Source organism: Glandiceps talaboti, chromosome 15 (assembly GCF_964340395.1).
Source record: "Glandiceps talaboti chromosome 15, keGlaTala1.1, whole genome shotgun sequence".
In the NCBI taxonomy this organism is placed as follows: domain Eukaryota; kingdom Metazoa; phylum Hemichordata; class Enteropneusta; family Spengelidae; genus Glandiceps; species Glandiceps talaboti.
The window spans coordinates 4426177-4444421 of NC_135563.1; the positions used below are offsets into that span (position 1 = coordinate 4426177).

Genomic DNA, 18245 nt, shown 5'->3' on the forward strand with positions numbered 1-18245 from the left:
TCGGGCCGAAGGACCGGCGTTAATTTCGCACGCTGCTGAATACCTGTGTTGATGGAGTTTATTTCTAATTGAATATTGATCTAGCCCTAGCTCTAGAGTCGTTAAAAAGACTGGACAATTTTCAAGAGAATGCAAGTCGATATACTTACATATAGATCTTCTCATGAGTAATTTCAATATACTTAACTTGGGTTTTGCGATTGCCTTTCGAATCGCACCTCAGTTTGAAGTCTGGTCACGAACCACCGAACAAGAATTCAGTTCACAAATTAGTGGTAACTATATGTAGCATGTAAATTAGGTGTAACTACATATAGTATGTACAATTAGGTGTAACTGTTTGTAGTATGTAAAATTAGGTGTAACTACATGTAACATGTAAATTAGGTGTAACTACACGTGGTATGTAAAATTAGGTGTAACTACACGTAGTACAACTTTCGACATCAGACTGTAGACGAACAGAATCTGTTACAAACAGGTAAAGTAAATAACTGAATTGGATTTATAACACTTGGCACAGTATGATGGAAGTACAAAGACTTCTATAGCATTCCATTATTTGATAAGAACAGTTGTATGGCCTCTTTACATAATAGTTCATGTTCCGAGACAAACAAATTTCCAGTTCCCCTGGCATTTCATGTACACATAAAGAGGCCATAAAACAGTTCTTATCAAACTATAGTGTGCAACACAAGTCTCTGCCTTCCAATATGCTGAACCCTGTATTATTAATCCACTTCAGTTGTTTACTTTCCCTGCTTGTAACAGGATCTGTTCGTCCACGGTCTGATGTCAGTAGTTGTATGTAAAACCAGGTGTAACTACACTTAGTATGTAAAATTATATCGTATGGCATGGCATGGTATGGCATGGTATGGTATTGTATGGTATGGTATAGTAATAGACTAGTGTAGTGTAGTGCAGTGTAGTATATTTTATTTGATATGAAATAATGTAAAAAATACATTATCTAGAGTAAAAAAACAACAACAGAAACAACGAAAACAAAACTATTATATATATATATATATATATATATATATATATATATATATATATATATATATATATATATATATATATATATATATATATATATATATATAACTGAACTACAGCATTGAATACAAAGATAATAATGAATTAGAAAATTTTCCAAAGTTCTATTAGTGATAAAAATCATCATTTGAACTCATTCTTTTGAAATATTCTTTTCGAGATAATTTTGAAAAAAAACTTTGATCATAAATTTTGATTGTTCTTAAAATTGGGTTCTAGCTTTAAATTACAGATGTATTGCTGTAAGCCATTATAGCATGGATTTCATCACCAATCGCTTTAGTATTACATAACTGACACATTCTTTAATCGGGGGGAATTCCTTGGGAGCGTACTAGTCTTTGGAATGGTAAATTATTTGCTGAGATCCTGTGCTTAGTTGTGATGACTTTGTGGCAAATATCACTACTTACTTTTTCTAAATATGGTTCAAATTCATATAATTCCATCACATCAAGTACCTCATATACGTTTTATATTCTGTATATGCCATTTATTGAGACGTCTTACAGTACAGCTTAGTCAGCTATGTAAGTTAAACCTCAGTTTTTATTGACACAGGGTGAAATTGTTGAATTGTTTTACATGGAATAAATCAAACATGCACGTATATTTCAACCCAGTCGTCCTGCTTTGCTACGGTACATCGGGAGCAAATCAGCATGTAGACAATGTCAGGGAATCGACGGCCCCGATCATCCGTCTGCAAGCAGTACCATGTTTAGCGCTAGCGACGTATCCACGTACTACCCACAACAAAAGACAACGCAAACTCTGACGACCTACATACATGCATTATTAAAGTTAACGTTACACACTTTAAATTTTCTCATCACTCTCGTTAACACGCGTTCACTCTCCCACTTGCAGTGATATCTATATCTGGCGGACGTAGCTTTTTATACGGTTCTAAATATACCGAAATGAGGTAGCTCTGCTTTTGTCATTTTTAACGTGGTCGATGGATCCGCCGGACAAACGCGACGCCCACGAAATGGACACAGTGACGTCAATCGGCGGAACACTACACTATGTCACTAATAATAAACCCAGAGCACAAAGGCAAAGGGTCACCATATATGGAAAGCTAGTATGCAAATTAATCCTTCCGAGAGCCATGGTTCTAAGAACTTTAAGGATTGAGGGTGTCGTGTGTTTTTTTTCGGCGGCTATTTTCGTTTGGAGTGGGGAATCCCTCTGCCCTGCCTTAACAAGTTTACATAGTGACCGGAAGTAGAGATGCGCATAAAAAGCGACGGAAAACTATCGAGGGGCAGAAAGTGATCGTAGAGCAACAAGTGAACAAGAAGTAAAACTTCGATTCAAATTTACTACCAACTACAAGAATCATATCACAAGCAACTGAAATAATGGCAATCTCAAGAAGACCTTCTCACTTTTCAATGGCATACGAAACGGGTAAGCATGAATTTAGTGCAGTTTCTCAAATTTAGAAAAAAAAATTTCGAACTATATCAGACAGAATTACACTTTTTTGGACACGATTATAATAATTTTCTGTATTTTTCCCCAACAGCAATTGTACTGTTTGCAGTTTTAGTAGCATTTACTCAGGGAGCACCTGTCTCAACACAATCACCACAAGATACTCAGGCGATCAAAGACGAATACCAACTATTATTCAAAGCGACGGCAAGTTTGCAATCCATCCACAAAGACATATACGATAACTTTGTAAGTATTGTTATCAGTTATTTTTTGTAAACCGTACATAGCTAGCCATGTACACTGAATGATTCGTCGCTATTTCCGCTTATGTAACCGCCGTGACTAGCTTGGTTACATCTTGGACTGCGTGTAATTGTATAATTACTCCAAGGTAATTACTCCAAGGTTACATACAGCGGAAACTGAGAACAGCAGATCTTTCAGTCAGTCGAGTCATACATGAATTAAAAAAAATATTGGATAAACCGATTTTAAAATTGGGTAACGCATTAAACAACCCTCTTATTAAGTAATGACGGTCATTGACTCCATGCCTGGTTTAACGCAGATCATTCCCTGCGTACACCATAGGTGATACTTTCATTCGTAGCCATATCAACGATAGTTGTTGAATGCGTTTTTTGTGTGATTCTCCTGCAATCAAGGATAGTTTAGCCTACAGTTGATACATTTAGACATATCAAATTAATCAAAACAAATGACAAATAATTTCTCAAGCAAAGAAAATATCTGCAGGAAATACAATATAAATTTGTCACCATGACAACAGTGTACACTGGGCAAGTTTCACAAGGGCTACGTCATCATTGTATATTGTAAACCATGTCACGACTTAGCAGTACCTCTGACCTCAGCGGACCGCTATGGTCTGAGCTCAGGACCCGTTCTAGTGGTCGGAGGCAGTACATGTGGCTTTGTTGGCCGTTGGTGGGGAGGTAGATTATGACACATAAGTTAAGATATAGCTTTATTACAATGATAGCATATAACGCAGCAGCGCCACTTCCGGTTTACTTATATGACGTGTGTGCGGTCATGACAGAGTTGGCTTGCGTTCCATACCTATTCGTCATCGTACCACCAATGTCAAGTACAAAAGTCATTACGTCATGTACTAAACTGTTACTGTTGGGGAAACCCCATTTTATCTTGACTGATTTCTTCCTCGTTGTGTTCCTTCAGAAACAAGTTCGCTTGAACGATGTCGATATCAGCGACGACTTGGCCAATTTCAACATTGAAGGTCTCCCCGTACCACAGTCTAGTTATCTTGTGCGCACCACAGAGGTAAGACATTTTACACGTATTGAGCAAAGTCATGTATAAACAACAACAACAACAACAACAACAACAACAACAACAACAACAGCAGCAGCAGCAGCAGCAGCAGCAGCAACAAACAAAAACAACAACAAGGAAAAAAACTTGATGTGTGACATCAGTTATGACATGGAGGTATACTTCCATGGTCATGACAATAAACATTACAGCAGTAATCCGTGGCTCACTTTGCTACACTACGCCATCAAACAAATATACACGCTTTACTTTGTTTTTACGATAATACGCTTTCCCATCAACGTGTGGTATACAGTGGATTTAATGTTCAACTTCCATTTCTTCCCTTTTTCTCCAGGAAAGAGATGTATTAGTTCTGCACAGAGACAACTTCAAAGTATTCCAATCATTCCTTGATGTCATGCATATGGAAGAATTAACACTCGAGGCAGACGGTCTTCCCAACCCATTTCATGAAGACTTTGCAACAATCCACACACATCTAAGCAAGCTCGTCGTCAAAGTAAATTCACTGGTGAGCAATATGTCTTTTGACATTTACATTCAAGTTTTTTATTTAAAACAAAGCAGAAAGTCTTCAACAATTTTTGGATTGCAGTTTGCTTGTGGTTTTGTAACTACGACAAATTAATGAAAGCAGAACTCTATACTGATTTATCACATTGGAAGACTGTTTAGGGTGTCTACAACATTGTTTGCTAAATATAGTGTTTAAATATGCTAAAAAAAGTTCATTGTAAGCCAAACAAGACACATTCTGGAACCTATTTGGTATATATGTGATTTCTAATATTTCATATCTTTTCAAATATTTCAGCTCAATCTCATGGGTCATACGGACAGTATTGATACTTCAGATGACATAACTAATGTTGACATCATGAACAACGCACAAATCCGTGACTTGCGACATGTTAAAGTCTTGGAACAACTCTACCACTACCTACCAAGTGCAAGATTACACTTCGATTACCTTGGTCGTCTTGTCTAGATGAAACACGTTTAAAGTTAAGTTAAAGTTTGTGTTGACAAAGTCACCATAGACCACACTAATCAGGTGTCGTACACCGTTTTCTTTTCTTACTCGCCGGTAATGGCCAAAGTTTCTTTCTCAGTAAAAAGAATCAGTCCCACCATTTTGTATTTACAATGGTGCTGATTGGTTAATTATGTCACATGACTGTCATGTGATGGTCATGTGTCCTATGATAATAGCAAGGCAATATTTGCTAAGCTGTCATATACTTGTCATAATGACATTAAATGTAGGGATTCTAAATCCCAATAGATACAGAAATATTCCGATATTTTGTAGAAATTTTATGTTCAGATATTCCGTACAGTTTAAAAACTAAATTATTGATTACTTTAAATTAAATTGAATATTGATTAGATAGATAGAAATAGATAGACAGATCAATAGATATAGACAGAACAGGAGGAGTGTTGAAGGCAAGGAATTGTGTTTTACATATCAGCTCTATTCACACACTGCTTTTACATTTTATACAATTATTCTTTGTTGAACAAAGAAAACTTGTAAGAGTACATTTTCAGAAATTTAATTCCAATAAGGTGTGTGCTAAATAGATAGTACTAAATTTATTTAAGTTGACTGAGAAAACTATTTATAAATTAAAAAGTGTACAATTTCAAATGTGAAATATATGATGGTCTTTGTACAGTAACTTATATTTCTATCCAAAACGAAATGAACTTACCAATTTAGAATTATTTATTGTTAGATATGAGTTTGAAAAAACAATAAGTGTATAATTTCAAATTTGAAAGTTTATCATAATTTATTGTTCCATCTGGGCTTATCATTGCTTTATTATATTTAAAAAATGTATTTATATAATTTCAAATTTGAAATATGCAAAGGTCTATTTACAGTAACTTATATGTTTTATCTTGTCAGTTTAGAATTTTTATGTGAGCTTTGTATTTATAAACTACTTTGCAAAAGTGTTTGTTTTATTGTGAGCGAAGTATTTACAAAACAAGTTCTGGTAACTTGTTTATTTTTGAATATTTATTACCTTAACAGGTGCAATGATGATGATAAAGTGTATTTTTCTTTATTTACCTCATTATGTATTATGTGTGATATTTCTGAATTAACTTAAATAAAATTTCATGAGAATATATTTCATTGTTGAATCTTATCTGACTTTCTTTGTATGCTGTACGTGAGGTATTGTTATAAAAAGGGTTCATCATTCAATCACAGTTGAATACTTTTCAATCACGGTGGCTAAAGGTCGGACTGTTGGCCAAACAAAGCTGAGATTAATGTTGAATGAGATTAGGAGGTCCTTTCGTTGTTTCTTTCTCAAACACCTCATCCCAGTATATGGCCAGCAAGTTTTCCAATTGTTATACTGGTAACTCTATTGTAGAGAGGTCACACGATGCAGGGTTAGTTAACATGACTTTCTTGGGACCCCTAAATGCCTAAAGAAATGCAGTTGAAATTAAATCACCCTTATCTTTGTCCCCCTTTAAAGTGGCTCTATGTGTACGCCTCTAATATCAAATGTGTTAACTTTATAGTGTAAATAAATATTAGTTTTTTGTCAGACATTTGAAAAAAGAAAGAACAATAAAATTCTATGTAATATAGTAGAACATGCCAGAACTTTATTTATACATTTCATGAAATACAAAGCGATTATATTGGCCAAGAAATAGACAACATACTGAAATATACAAGCAATATACATTGTGTCATATACATATGAATTGTAATGATAGTTTATACATAACTAAATATGCTGATGTTTTAGCTGTGTTCACATTGGGAAAATGTTAACCAACCAATGGCCAGCCTAATGTTTGTTACATTAAGAACATTTACATCATTTTGTATTCTAGTAATGTATGTTTGATCAGTCTCAAGTGTAACATATATTTTTAAAGCCCTCAGATGACAACCTTGCAACTGAATAATTTACAATTGTAGCATCAACAGAAAGACACTGGTTATGGGACATTGATTGGCTAAAATATGTTTACACTCAATAATTGATAACCAGAAACCATTCTCTCGGATTTGGAGAGTGACAGGTACAGCACTTGTTTGAATCTGGCATAAAATTCCAGTGTGAACACTCTTAGAATTAGAATAGTAAATCTGAATCTTCTCACTCTGAGATGATAAAGTAGACTTGATATTAAAGTATTAAGAAAACATACATTTCTATATGGTATATGGACGGAAATTTTATGTCGTAAAAAGGAAGCAATACAGAAAATACACTGGTATTGATGTAATATACAAAAAATTATTTAACAGCAGCCAGATAATGTAACAGAGTTATATTAATGATATATATATAAAATATCAAAGGCACACTTGTAGTTAATATGTACTAATATGTTAGGAAAAATACCACTCACTACTTGACTGTCTTCAATTGCCAATGTTAGACCACTTGTGGTAAAGGTAGGCTTAGGAATCAAGTGGAGATTTAAAGCCATTCAAAACGTCAAATTTCAGTTTGAGAATTATTTACAAGACTGTTAAATATTTATGATATAAAAGAATACAAAGCATGGTGACTGGATAACTCTACATCTTTTAATTTGTAAATAAAGTTAACATAGATGTGGATTAATATTATAACATAAGGCACAGATATGAAATTATTTTTGTGATTCAGCACTTCTAAGATGTGTGGATGTGTGTGTGTGTGTAGGTAGGTGTGTGTATGTATGTATGTATGTATGTATGTATGTATGTATGTATGTATGTATGTATGTATGTATGTATGTATGTATGTATGTATGTATGTATGTGTGTATGTGTGTATGTATATGTATGTATATGTATGTATATGTATGTATGTATGTATGTATGTATGTATGTATGTATGTATGTATGTATGCGTATGTGTATGTGTATGTGTATGTATGTCTGTGCACTGCAAACACAATGGTAATAATAAACTTCACACAACTGATCAGAGAAACAGCTAATGGTGTAAACTCTTTATCTATCTTAAAATTTAGATCTGACTTGAGTGACTAAGTGACCACTATATTAGGCAATCCATAACAGATCATATTATACCAGTGTCTGCTGACAATAACATCTTCATCTTGGTGGTCTTCACCTTCCTCCTCTCCCTTGCTAATGTCAACTTTCACCTCTTTTTCTGACTTTGCCTTGGGCTGTTTGACTTTACTAACTGGTCGACTTTCTTTTCCTTTGCCAGACTTGCTGTCTTTCCCATCTTTGTGATGTTTGTCATCCTTGTGTTTCTCCTCTTTTCCCACTTTGCTGTCTTTCCCATCTTCCCCTTCTCCCTCACCTTCCTGCTCCTCTTCTCCGGGTGCTTTCCAGTTAGGAATGAACATCCTACGTACTGTCTGTCCGGTGGGTCTCCCTAACTCTAAAAGACCTGTAGCAGCAAATAAAAAATGACTTGAGCAAGATGTTCTTTCATTAACACAGTACGTAGGAATACATGAAATAGAGAAAAGTTGAAATCTGTTCGATTCATATATGCATGTACAAACTCAGACCACTTTCATTTAGGGTCTATATTTTACCACAGTCTTTACTTTCATCAATATAAGATTATAACAAGAGATTGAACTAATCCACTATTATCTCACCTTTTGCCAATGTATTAAACTTGCTAGCATTATCAGCTAAGGTACAATGCCATTGGTTGGCAATGACACATCCAACTCCTGTTAAGCTAAGTAACATAGCAGTCTCTACTGGTCTCTCCAGTGACAAATCATTCATACTAGAAAAGAATGAAAAAAAAGGACTTTAGTGTTAAATATTTGTAGTAAGAATACTTATCATATGTATGCACTGTGCTGCCATGGTATAACACTGTGCTGCCATGGTATAACACTGTATTGCCATGGTATACCACTGTGCTGCCATGGTATAACACTGTATTGCCATGGTTTAACACTGTGCTGCCATGGTATAACACTGTGCTGCCATGGTATAACACTGTGCTGCCATGGTATAACACTGTATTGCCATGGTTTAACACTGTGCTGCCATGGTATAACACTGTGCTGCCATGGTATAACACTGTATTGCCATGGTATACCACTGTGCTGCCATGGTATAACACTGTATTGCCATGGTATAACACTGTGCTGCCATGGTATACCACTGTGCTGCCATGGTATAACACTGTGCTGCCATGGTATAACACTGTATTGCTATGGTTTAACACTGTGCTGCCATGGTATACCACTGTGTTGCCATGGTATATAACACTGTGCTGCCATGGTATACCACTGTGCTGCCATGGTGTAACACTTTGCTGCCATGGTATATAACACTGTGCTGCCATGGTATACCACTGTGTTGCCATGGTATATAACACTGTGCTGCCATGGTATACCACTGTGTTGCCATGGTATATAACACTGTGCTGCCATGGTATACCACTGTGCTGCCATGGTGTAACACTGTGCTGCCATGGTGTAACACTGTGCTGCCATGGTATAACACTGTGCTGCCATGGTATAGTAACACTGTGCTGCCATGGTATAACACTGCGCTGCCATGGTATATAACACTGTGCTGCCATGGTTTAACACTGTGCTGCCATGGTATAACACTTTGCTGCCATGGTATATAACACTGTGCTGCCATGGTATAACACTGTACTGCCATGGTATATAACACTGTACTGCCATGGTATAACACTTTGCTGCCATGGTTTAATACTGTGCTGCCATGGTATAACACTTTGCTGCCATGGTATATAACACTGTGCTGCCATGGTATAACACTGTGCTGCCATGGTATATAACACTGTACTGCCATGGTATAACACTTTGCTGCCATGGTATATAACACTGTGCTGCCATGGTATAACACTGTACTGCAATGGTATAACACTGTACTGCCATGGTATAACACTGTGCTGCCATGGTATATAACACTGTGCTGCCATGGTATAACACTGTGCTGCCATGGTATATAACACTGTGCTGCCATGGTATAACACTGTGCTGCCATGGTATATAAGACTGTGCTGCCATGGTATAAGACTGTGCTGCCATGGTATATAACACTGTGCTGCCATGGTATAAGACTGTGCTGCCATGGTATATAACACTGTGCTGCCATGGTATAAGACTGTGCTGCCATGGTATATAACACTGTGCTGCCATGGTATAACACTTTGCTGCCATGGTTTAATACTGTGCTGCCATGGTATAACACTTTGCTGCCATGGTATAACACTGTACTGCCATGGTATATAACACTGTACTGCCATGGTATAACACTTTGCTGCCATGGTTTAATACTGTGCTGCCATGGTATAACACTTTGCTGCCATGGTATATAACACTGTGCTGCCATGGTATAACACTGTGCTGCCATGGTATATAACACTGTACTGCCATGGTATAACACTTTGCTGCCATGGTATATAACACTGTGCTGCCATGGTATAAGACTGTGCTGCCATGGTATATAACACTGTGCTGCCATGGTATAACACTTTGCTGCCATGGTATATAACACTGTGCTGCCATGGTATAAGACTGTGCTGCCATGGTATATAACACTGTGCTGCCATGGTATAACACTGTGCTGCCATGGTATATAAGACTGTGCTGCCATGGTATAAGACTGTGCTGCCATGGTATATAACACTGTGCTGCCATGGTATAAGACATGTGCTGCCATGGTATATAACACTGTGCTGCCATGGTATAACACTGTGCTGCCATGGTATATAACACTGTGCTGCCATGGTATAACACTGTGCTGCCATGGTATAACACTGTGCTGCCATGGTATAACACTGTTCAAAATAAACTGGGGAAATTTAGGCTGAACAGTTCAAAATGTGGAAAGTTCAATTTTTTTGTGAACCCCCACCTGAATGTTGACTGTACTGTTTTTGTGTATCAAAGAAGGGTCTTATGTTAGGAATTTTCAATTGTAAATTTCCATTTGAGAAGCATAACTACTGATATATGGCAAATCCAACTTCTTGACAAAGCCAGCTTAGGTGTGAAACTAGTCCTAGTAGGTGATCCCAATCATCTCTGTACATATTAACTGTTGATGTATGGCATTGTATGACAGATGAATAGTACTTTATAGTAATAAACAGTGCTATAAAACAGGAACTGAACCCTGTAAACAGTTACTTTTAATTGTTATTTTGTGTGTGTATCTAAAGTGTGACAACGTTCACTTGACTTGACCTGTATAGTATGGGTGTCTCAGTACTACACAGGCAACTCAAAAACAGTGGTGACAAGATGACCTAGGGATTATTGAATGTTTCATTGCTTTAGGCATATCATTTGAATACTTCTACCAGCCAAGTATATAACATACCTGTAAATCATTACCAGTCTGAGTTGCCCCCTTAAAGTGGCCATATAGATGAGGATTTGGTATTTATTTTGGATTTTTACAACAATTTTAATATGGCTTCCTACTTGAAAAACCAATGTGAATCAACATTGACTAAGTCTGTGTTTGTAACTCAATAAATTACAAAAAATATCTGTAATAAGTTTGTTATTATAAGTACAATAACAAAGATTTTACACATTTATTAATGTTTTATAATTTGTTGGAGTTTAATACAAGCAAGGACTTGGCATATGTTGTTTCACATTGATTTTTCCATGATTCCAAAATTGTTTTATAGATTAAAAATCCAAAATAAATACCAAATCCTCATCCATATGGCTACTTGAAGTTCAATAAAGGAACACTGCAAAGTGAGGTGGATTTATGACATCAATAGTGCTGTAATGTGTATGAACAAATATTTATATTGCGTAGTGAAGATGGTGTGTTTTTTGTCAGTGTGGACGTTGTGTGATGTTACTGTGATAATAATGAACTTTGTGTGTGATTCTATATTGTGAGGTGGTACTTTTTGATATTAAAGCTACACACGGTGAAAAGGAGACTAAAGGCTGTCTTTCTTATCAAAGGCTTGTAAAGAGTGAGTGATCCATTGCTGCAGAACTATGTTACTTTGAATTTCAATTTTGCGATAATCAATATTTTGTGCCAAAGGGAAAACTGAAGTGTATAATTCCTTTTACAGCTAAAACTGGTAGAGTTCACCAGAAGACTGTATGTAACATGTACATTTATGATCAGAGTTGATAATTTTGTAAAAAAAAAGTTTTATTGTGTTGTTTTACTCGATGCAACACTTTACTGCTCAAGACAGTGTGATTGTTATTTAGGGGAATCTGAAAAGCTGAATTAATGTAAACAAAACTGTCTCTTCAATCACAATTCTGTTATGTTCAGTAGTAAATAAATGATGTCATCTAGTAAGTAAAACATTAACGTCAATTTGTTGAATGGTCAGCTTTGATCATTAAATATGTATAATTTGTACAGTCTTCTGATGATCACTGACTGTTTTTGTTGTCAGCTGTATTAGAGACACAACTTGTACTAGTCATATACTAGTAGTTAACATTATGATTGTATGTGGATGATTGTAAAATATTATAGAAAACCACTGGAAACCATCTGCATGGTGTTTTTAATAGCCAATATTCTATTTTGACTGTGATTTGATGAGAGTTCTCAAAGTCTGCAACTTTGTAACTTGGCTATACAACCCAAGAAAACAGGTGCGTTGTAACTTGGCTATACAACCCATGAAAACTGGTGCATTGTAACTTGGCTATACAACCCACGAAAACTGGTGCATTGTAACTTGGCTATACAACCCATGAAAAAAAATACCGATGCGTTTGCTTGCTTGTGGTAAGCAGGAATGCAACAGACAAGTTTCAAGCAAAGACATGCAATGTAATAAGTGGCAGTAACTTATCAATGTATAAACACCACATGAGCCCAAGATCCCATATAATAACCCTGTTTACTGACAGAACCCTACTCATTATAATGATTTAGTCCAACTGTTAATGTAAAGCCAGGCACACACTACAGCAATCAGCTGACTCGTGGCAATTTGCTCAGCTTTTATTGCTATAGTGTGCTGGCAAATTTTCATGAAATTTTGGTCATTCATGGCTGTGAGCCAAATATCTAGTGTGTTTGATAATTTTGGCCACGGGTGATTTTTCCCTTGTGTGTTTCTGCTGAGCGTGAGCAGAATGCTCACGACTTTCTCTGAAGAGAGCATGCATGGTGATGACGTAAGACAAATTGTTTGTGTCCAGTCTAAAATACAGGTGAGTCACTTCTACGTCAATAACTACTGTATTTTCATGGTTTTAGAAGACAAGCGTGTCGATCTTTGACCTAAATACTCGTGGCTATTGCCTTAGAGGGAATAGTCACAAAACTATACCAAACAAGATAACTATTTCATGCTATGACACAATTACTGACATCTTGTTGACTTCCCACTCAGGAAAGCAATAACTATAGGTATTTTGGCCAAAAATCAACATTTTTTTTGTCTTAAAATCAGGAAAATACAGTTGTTATTGACGTAGAAGTTACTCACCTGTATTTTACACTGGGACAGGAGTGGGTGCAGACATTTTGTAGTGTACGTCGTCACTACACATGCGCTCTTAAAAGAAAGTTGTGAGCATTCTGCTCACATTCAGTGCACACATGAGGAAAAAATCCCTCACACCCAAAATTATCAAACCCACTAGATATTTGGCTCACAGCCAGGAAGGACCAAAATCTCATGAAAATTTGCCCACACGCGAGAGGAACTGGCTGAGCAAATTGTGAAATTTTGCTCAGCTGATTGCTCTAGTTAGCGGCTGGCTTTACATTTTAACTTCTACTGATAAAAACACCTTCTGTTGTTTTTGTGGATCAGTTGTTTGTATTGCGGTTTTTAACCTAATGTTGTCTTTGCATCATATTTCTCCTCAGCTCACTTTATTCAAGCAAATGCACTTTAGTTTTTTCATATGTTGTATTTCAAACATCAAATAGAAGCTTAAAAGGCATAAAAAATAATATTTCATTTTTTAGGGTTCAATAAATCATAATATTATTTTGAAAGGAAAAACATGCAAAAAATTTGGATCAAATTCTATAATTACTCCTATTAGGTTAAGATTATATTTTGACTTAAAAACTGAAATTGAAATTAATGGGAACATCATATCTGGGACAAGTTCTTGAGATATAATTTTTTATGTGCATATTTTATTAGTAGTGAACCATTCACTGGTGATATCAACATGATGTGTACATTTCACAAATAAACCAAAGTGTGCATATTGCCACCTTGTTACCATAGTTACCTGTGATCTGTCTCCATATCTGGTGATGTAGGGCTACCGTAGTAGTGAGAGGTGGATATTAAAGTAAAGCAAGCAAGTATTTAAGAACCAAGAACTGATTAGAATTATTTTAACTTGAAGGTAAAGAGTATAAAACTATGAAGTATCTGATGGAATGTAAGTCTCCGTAGGATAAATGAGGAATGTAAGCAGGCTGGCACTGATGAAATCTGATTAAAATCTAATGAAGTGAATAAGGCGCAATTTTGTTATTTACCTCAAATTCCTACATTTATTATCGTTTGTTCTTTTTTATATCATGAGTGCACTCCCCTTCCTACATCTGACACAATACCTTAGAAAGCCACATTGAAATCCCACACATTAAGTAACACACTCAACCAATGAGAACACGTCTTACGTCAAAACTTACAGGTACAGTATATCAGAACACTCAAAAGAGCTGGAGGGCAGAGCACAGACAAAGAAGTTATCATTGTTGTTTGATGGTTCTCTTTGTTTTCAATTTCAATCCTCGAGTGTTATATTGTAAGACGGATTCTGATTGGCTACACGTTAAGTATGGAATTTGAATATGAACTAATATGGTAATGTGTCAGATGTAGGAAGAAGGTGTTCACTTATGGAACAGAGAACAAATGACTATAAATGTAGGAAATGGAGGTAAATCAAGAAATCACGCCACATTCATTTCATCAAATTTTAATCAGATTGGCACTGATGATAAAGAATTACTCTAGGGTCAAAAATATAAATCTAGCAACACTGAGGACAAGAAGACGAAACTTTGATGAGAAATTTCTCTGGGAAATAAGGGATGTTGAGATAGTTTCTAGCTTTGTGTATTACTACCAAATTACAGAGACTTTAGCATTTTGATTCGGTATATGATGTGTTTTACATCTCACACAATGTGTTTTGTTACAAATGACATAAAACAAAATACAGCCACTGATAGTGTGAGGCCTGTAAAATGATACATTTATCTCACTGTGAACACAAATAAACATCTGTGTTCAATGAAACAAGGAAGATTTAAACACATTGTTTATTTGTGTTCACAGTCAGATAAAATATAACATTTTATATACATGTTTGTTTGTATGTTAATATAATTTGTAACAACAAATATGAGATGTGAAAACATTGTACCACCTAACTGAAAATCTAAAGTCTCTCTAGTTTGGTAGTAAGTTTATATATGAAAAAATTCAGATGCAAGCATTATCAAGGTCTCAAACATTTTGGGTATGATTTCAAACTCTGTCATTTTTCTTGAAGTAGTTTAATTGATCAAAGTAGATACCAAGTGTTAACGATATCAAACTTACCTTTTGATGACATCCACCTTAGATTGCCTCAAGAAACTTTGATTTGTTTGAACTTGATCTAACAAGACTATCAGTAGACAATCTGAGGAGGGGAAAACATTATAGTCAATATCAAAGGTGAGATTTGAACTTGATCTAACAAGACTATCAGTAGACAATCTGAGGGAGGTAAAACATTATAGACAATATCAAAGGTGAGATTTGAACTTGATCTAACAAGACTGCCAGTAGAGAGTGTACCAATGGCAGGTCTTTGAAATAATCTTTGACAGGGCTGACAAGAGTCAAGTATGAAATCTGTGTATAAAAAGTAACTAAATAAATAGTGGCACTATACATTATCAGTGTTCTCCTCGAGGGGTTTTTGAGGGGTGCACCACCCCTCTGTTTTCATGCAGCACCCCTCTGTTTGTGCTTAGGCCACCCCTCTGTTAGTGGGGGGGGGGGGGGCTACCCCTCTGTTTTTGCCTTGATGAATTATACTATTATTAAAGTTTGAAATTGTTCAACTGAAGTAATTTGAAACTTTCTTTATACTTTTTTCTCTCATTTGCTGAATGAATCATTGCCAAAAAATAAGAATTTTTTATGTTGAAAACATTATTTTCATTGTCAAATCTTAAGATCTGAAATATGCAGCTTTGCTAATGATATGCAAATCAATATGTAAATGTGGCAACCCCTTCATTTTTCAAAATTGCAGAGAACCCTGCATTATATTACATTTACTTGTCAGTCAGTGTGTATCAAGTATAATACAATGTTTACAATATCAGAACTATTTGTTTCGGTAGTCTGATTACTTGCCAACATCATACAAGAATATTTCAAACGCCTGACACTGGTAAACTCTTCTTCAGATAGATGCAAACAAGATGGTTGTCTACCGTATATCATTGATGAATATAGCACCATTAATAATAGGGTTTTGTGAATATTAAGTGGACTGTCAGACTTCTTACCTGATAAGTTAGTTGGGATAAGTTTCTGTGGTGCCATGTGTGTCAGGAATTTCTCCATGCCATAGAAGATGAAAGCTGTACTCTCAGCCAACTGCATTTCTAACTCTCCAATACTGTGAGAGTAACATAAGAGAAAAACAAACATTTTTTTTGTTCTTTTCCATTTCCCCCCCCCATTTCAGTCATGGTGTTAATTAATTTATAGTTGTAAATCAGAGCAAAACAAATAGCATCCTTCTAAGTTTTGCAATTTAATTTCTCCAAGGAAACTGTACTCAATTGTGAAGCAGTATTATTTAAATTCTATGGTTACAACATTAAAATATAGTGTATTGTTATTCATAGACTTCAATGGTGAGTTATCAACTTACACATTGTGTTGTGTCTACCTCTTACCTTGGTACATGTTCATTACCCATAATTCCTTCCCATCTTCCTGTGAACTGACTCTGGTATTTTTTAATACACTCTGTCATGTTGTATATGGGGCCATACAATTCTGAAGGTAAAGCACACAAACCAAGGTCACACTACGATTTTTAATTTAATGGCTGACATAGTAGACAGAAATTAACTACAGCAGTTCTTCATTCAGGTTATTATACATGTGAAGTTTTCTCCAAGTGGACTTAGAATGGATCATTACTTCAATGCACAGGTCCTACTTTCAATGTTAATGCACATCTGCAATAGCGCCCCCAACGGCAAAACAGTATATGATTTGTAGACATGACATTTGGATGAAAATCAAACTTTAAAATATCTTTAGTTTAGAGATGAGCCTCTTTCGCTGGCCATTTTAATTAAGTGCCAATAGTGTCTCTTTAAGGTCATGGTAAAATTGTTCTCATAAAGGTTCATTATGATGTCAATTTCAAAGAAATTTTTTCTTCTTCTAACATTAATATTAAAATGTCTAAAATATTTGACTTACCAAGGTCTGTGTTTTCATCATATGGATCCACAATATCTGTAAAAGCATTAAGGAAAATCTAACAAAATAAAGTGAAAAATGATGGCACCCTGGAGATGGTACAACCTATTAATACAGATATCCCATAAATACAGATCCATAAAGGACTTTTGTATCACTATAAAGGCTACACACTTCAAATGTATCTCTTCATGTGAATAACTAAAGTAGCATTTTAAAAATTCATAAGTGATCGACACCCATTTTAACCTCTACCCTACTATGCCACTAGAGGGTGCTATCAATTGGACAAATATACCCAAACTCTAACATTGGATAAATGTAGTCATCTAAGTTCCATGTTTGGTAATAATTATATGAATTTATCAGGTACATCAAAGTCAGCAAATGTAAATATCTGCAAATAATTTATTTTTTTTGAATGTGAACATGTAAAAAGGATACATCTAAAGCCATGAGTGTCAAGGGACAGACAGCTTGGTGGAATATTTCTATCCACAGGGACCTGTAGAAGTGAAATGAAATAAGACCTTTTTATAGATAATCATGCAATGTTATACCAGTGACAACCTGGAAAAATGTGCCAAAGAAGTTAAACACTCATTAGTTAATATTAATGTTCATATTTCATCATCATGTCTTCAAAATAAATGTGTGACACTCTGACCACTTTTCTATCGGATAATAATTCTTAGTAATACAATAAATAAAATTATCTCTTTATCAAAATATTATGCTATTCAACAAGGTTTCAAATTTTAGCCTAAAATCAATTTTCACATTTTCCAGAAAAGTCCTCCCAAGTATTGTGAGAATGCCACATTATGCATTTAATTGTGTCATGACGACGTTCAGTCATGTTGTCATATTCTAATCAGTGTTTATGCTAAGGGTGGTAAGTAGGTAAAATATATAGGGGTTCCCATGTCATTTTACCAGGGTTCACAAACAAAATTACCA

At 35.4% G+C, this 18245-nt stretch overlaps 2 protein-coding genes across 4 annotated transcripts in view; one reads left to right on the forward strand and one right to left on the reverse strand.

The window, feature by feature from the left end:
* The first annotated feature begins 2348 nt into the window (after window positions 1-2348).
* Window positions 2349-5938, forward strand: LOC144446674 (uncharacterized). The gene is made up of 5 exons (XM_078136491.1): window positions 2349-2484; window positions 2603-2760; window positions 3718-3822; window positions 4172-4348; window positions 4652-5938. The coding sequence occupies exons 1-5, from the start codon at window positions 2436-2438 to the stop codon at window positions 4823-4825; spliced, it is 663 nt and encodes a 220-aa protein (XP_077992617.1). The 5' UTR covers window positions 2349-2435; the 3' UTR covers window positions 4826-5938.
* A 1778-nt stretch (window positions 5939-7716) lies between these two features.
* Window positions 7717-18245, reverse strand: part of LOC144446157 (cilia- and flagella-associated protein 46-like) — a 59855-nt gene continuing 49326 nt past the window's right edge. For all 3 annotated transcript variants that reach the window (XM_078135889.1, XM_078135887.1, XM_078135886.1), the window contains 7 exons: window positions 17730-17790; window positions 17286-17321; window positions 16748-16850; window positions 16352-16464; window positions 15390-15471; window positions 8458-8594; window positions 7717-8240 (listed from right to left, as the gene is read on the reverse strand). In XM_078135889.1, the coding sequence (XP_077992015.1) occupies window positions 7864-8240; window positions 8458-8594; window positions 15390-15471; window positions 16352-16464; window positions 16748-16850; window positions 17286-17321; window positions 17730-17790 (909 nt within the window). In that variant the 3' untranslated portion in view covers window positions 7717-7863. The remainder of the gene's footprint in view (window positions 8241-8457; window positions 8595-15389; window positions 15472-16351; window positions 16465-16747; window positions 16851-17285; window positions 17322-17729; window positions 17791-18245) is intronic.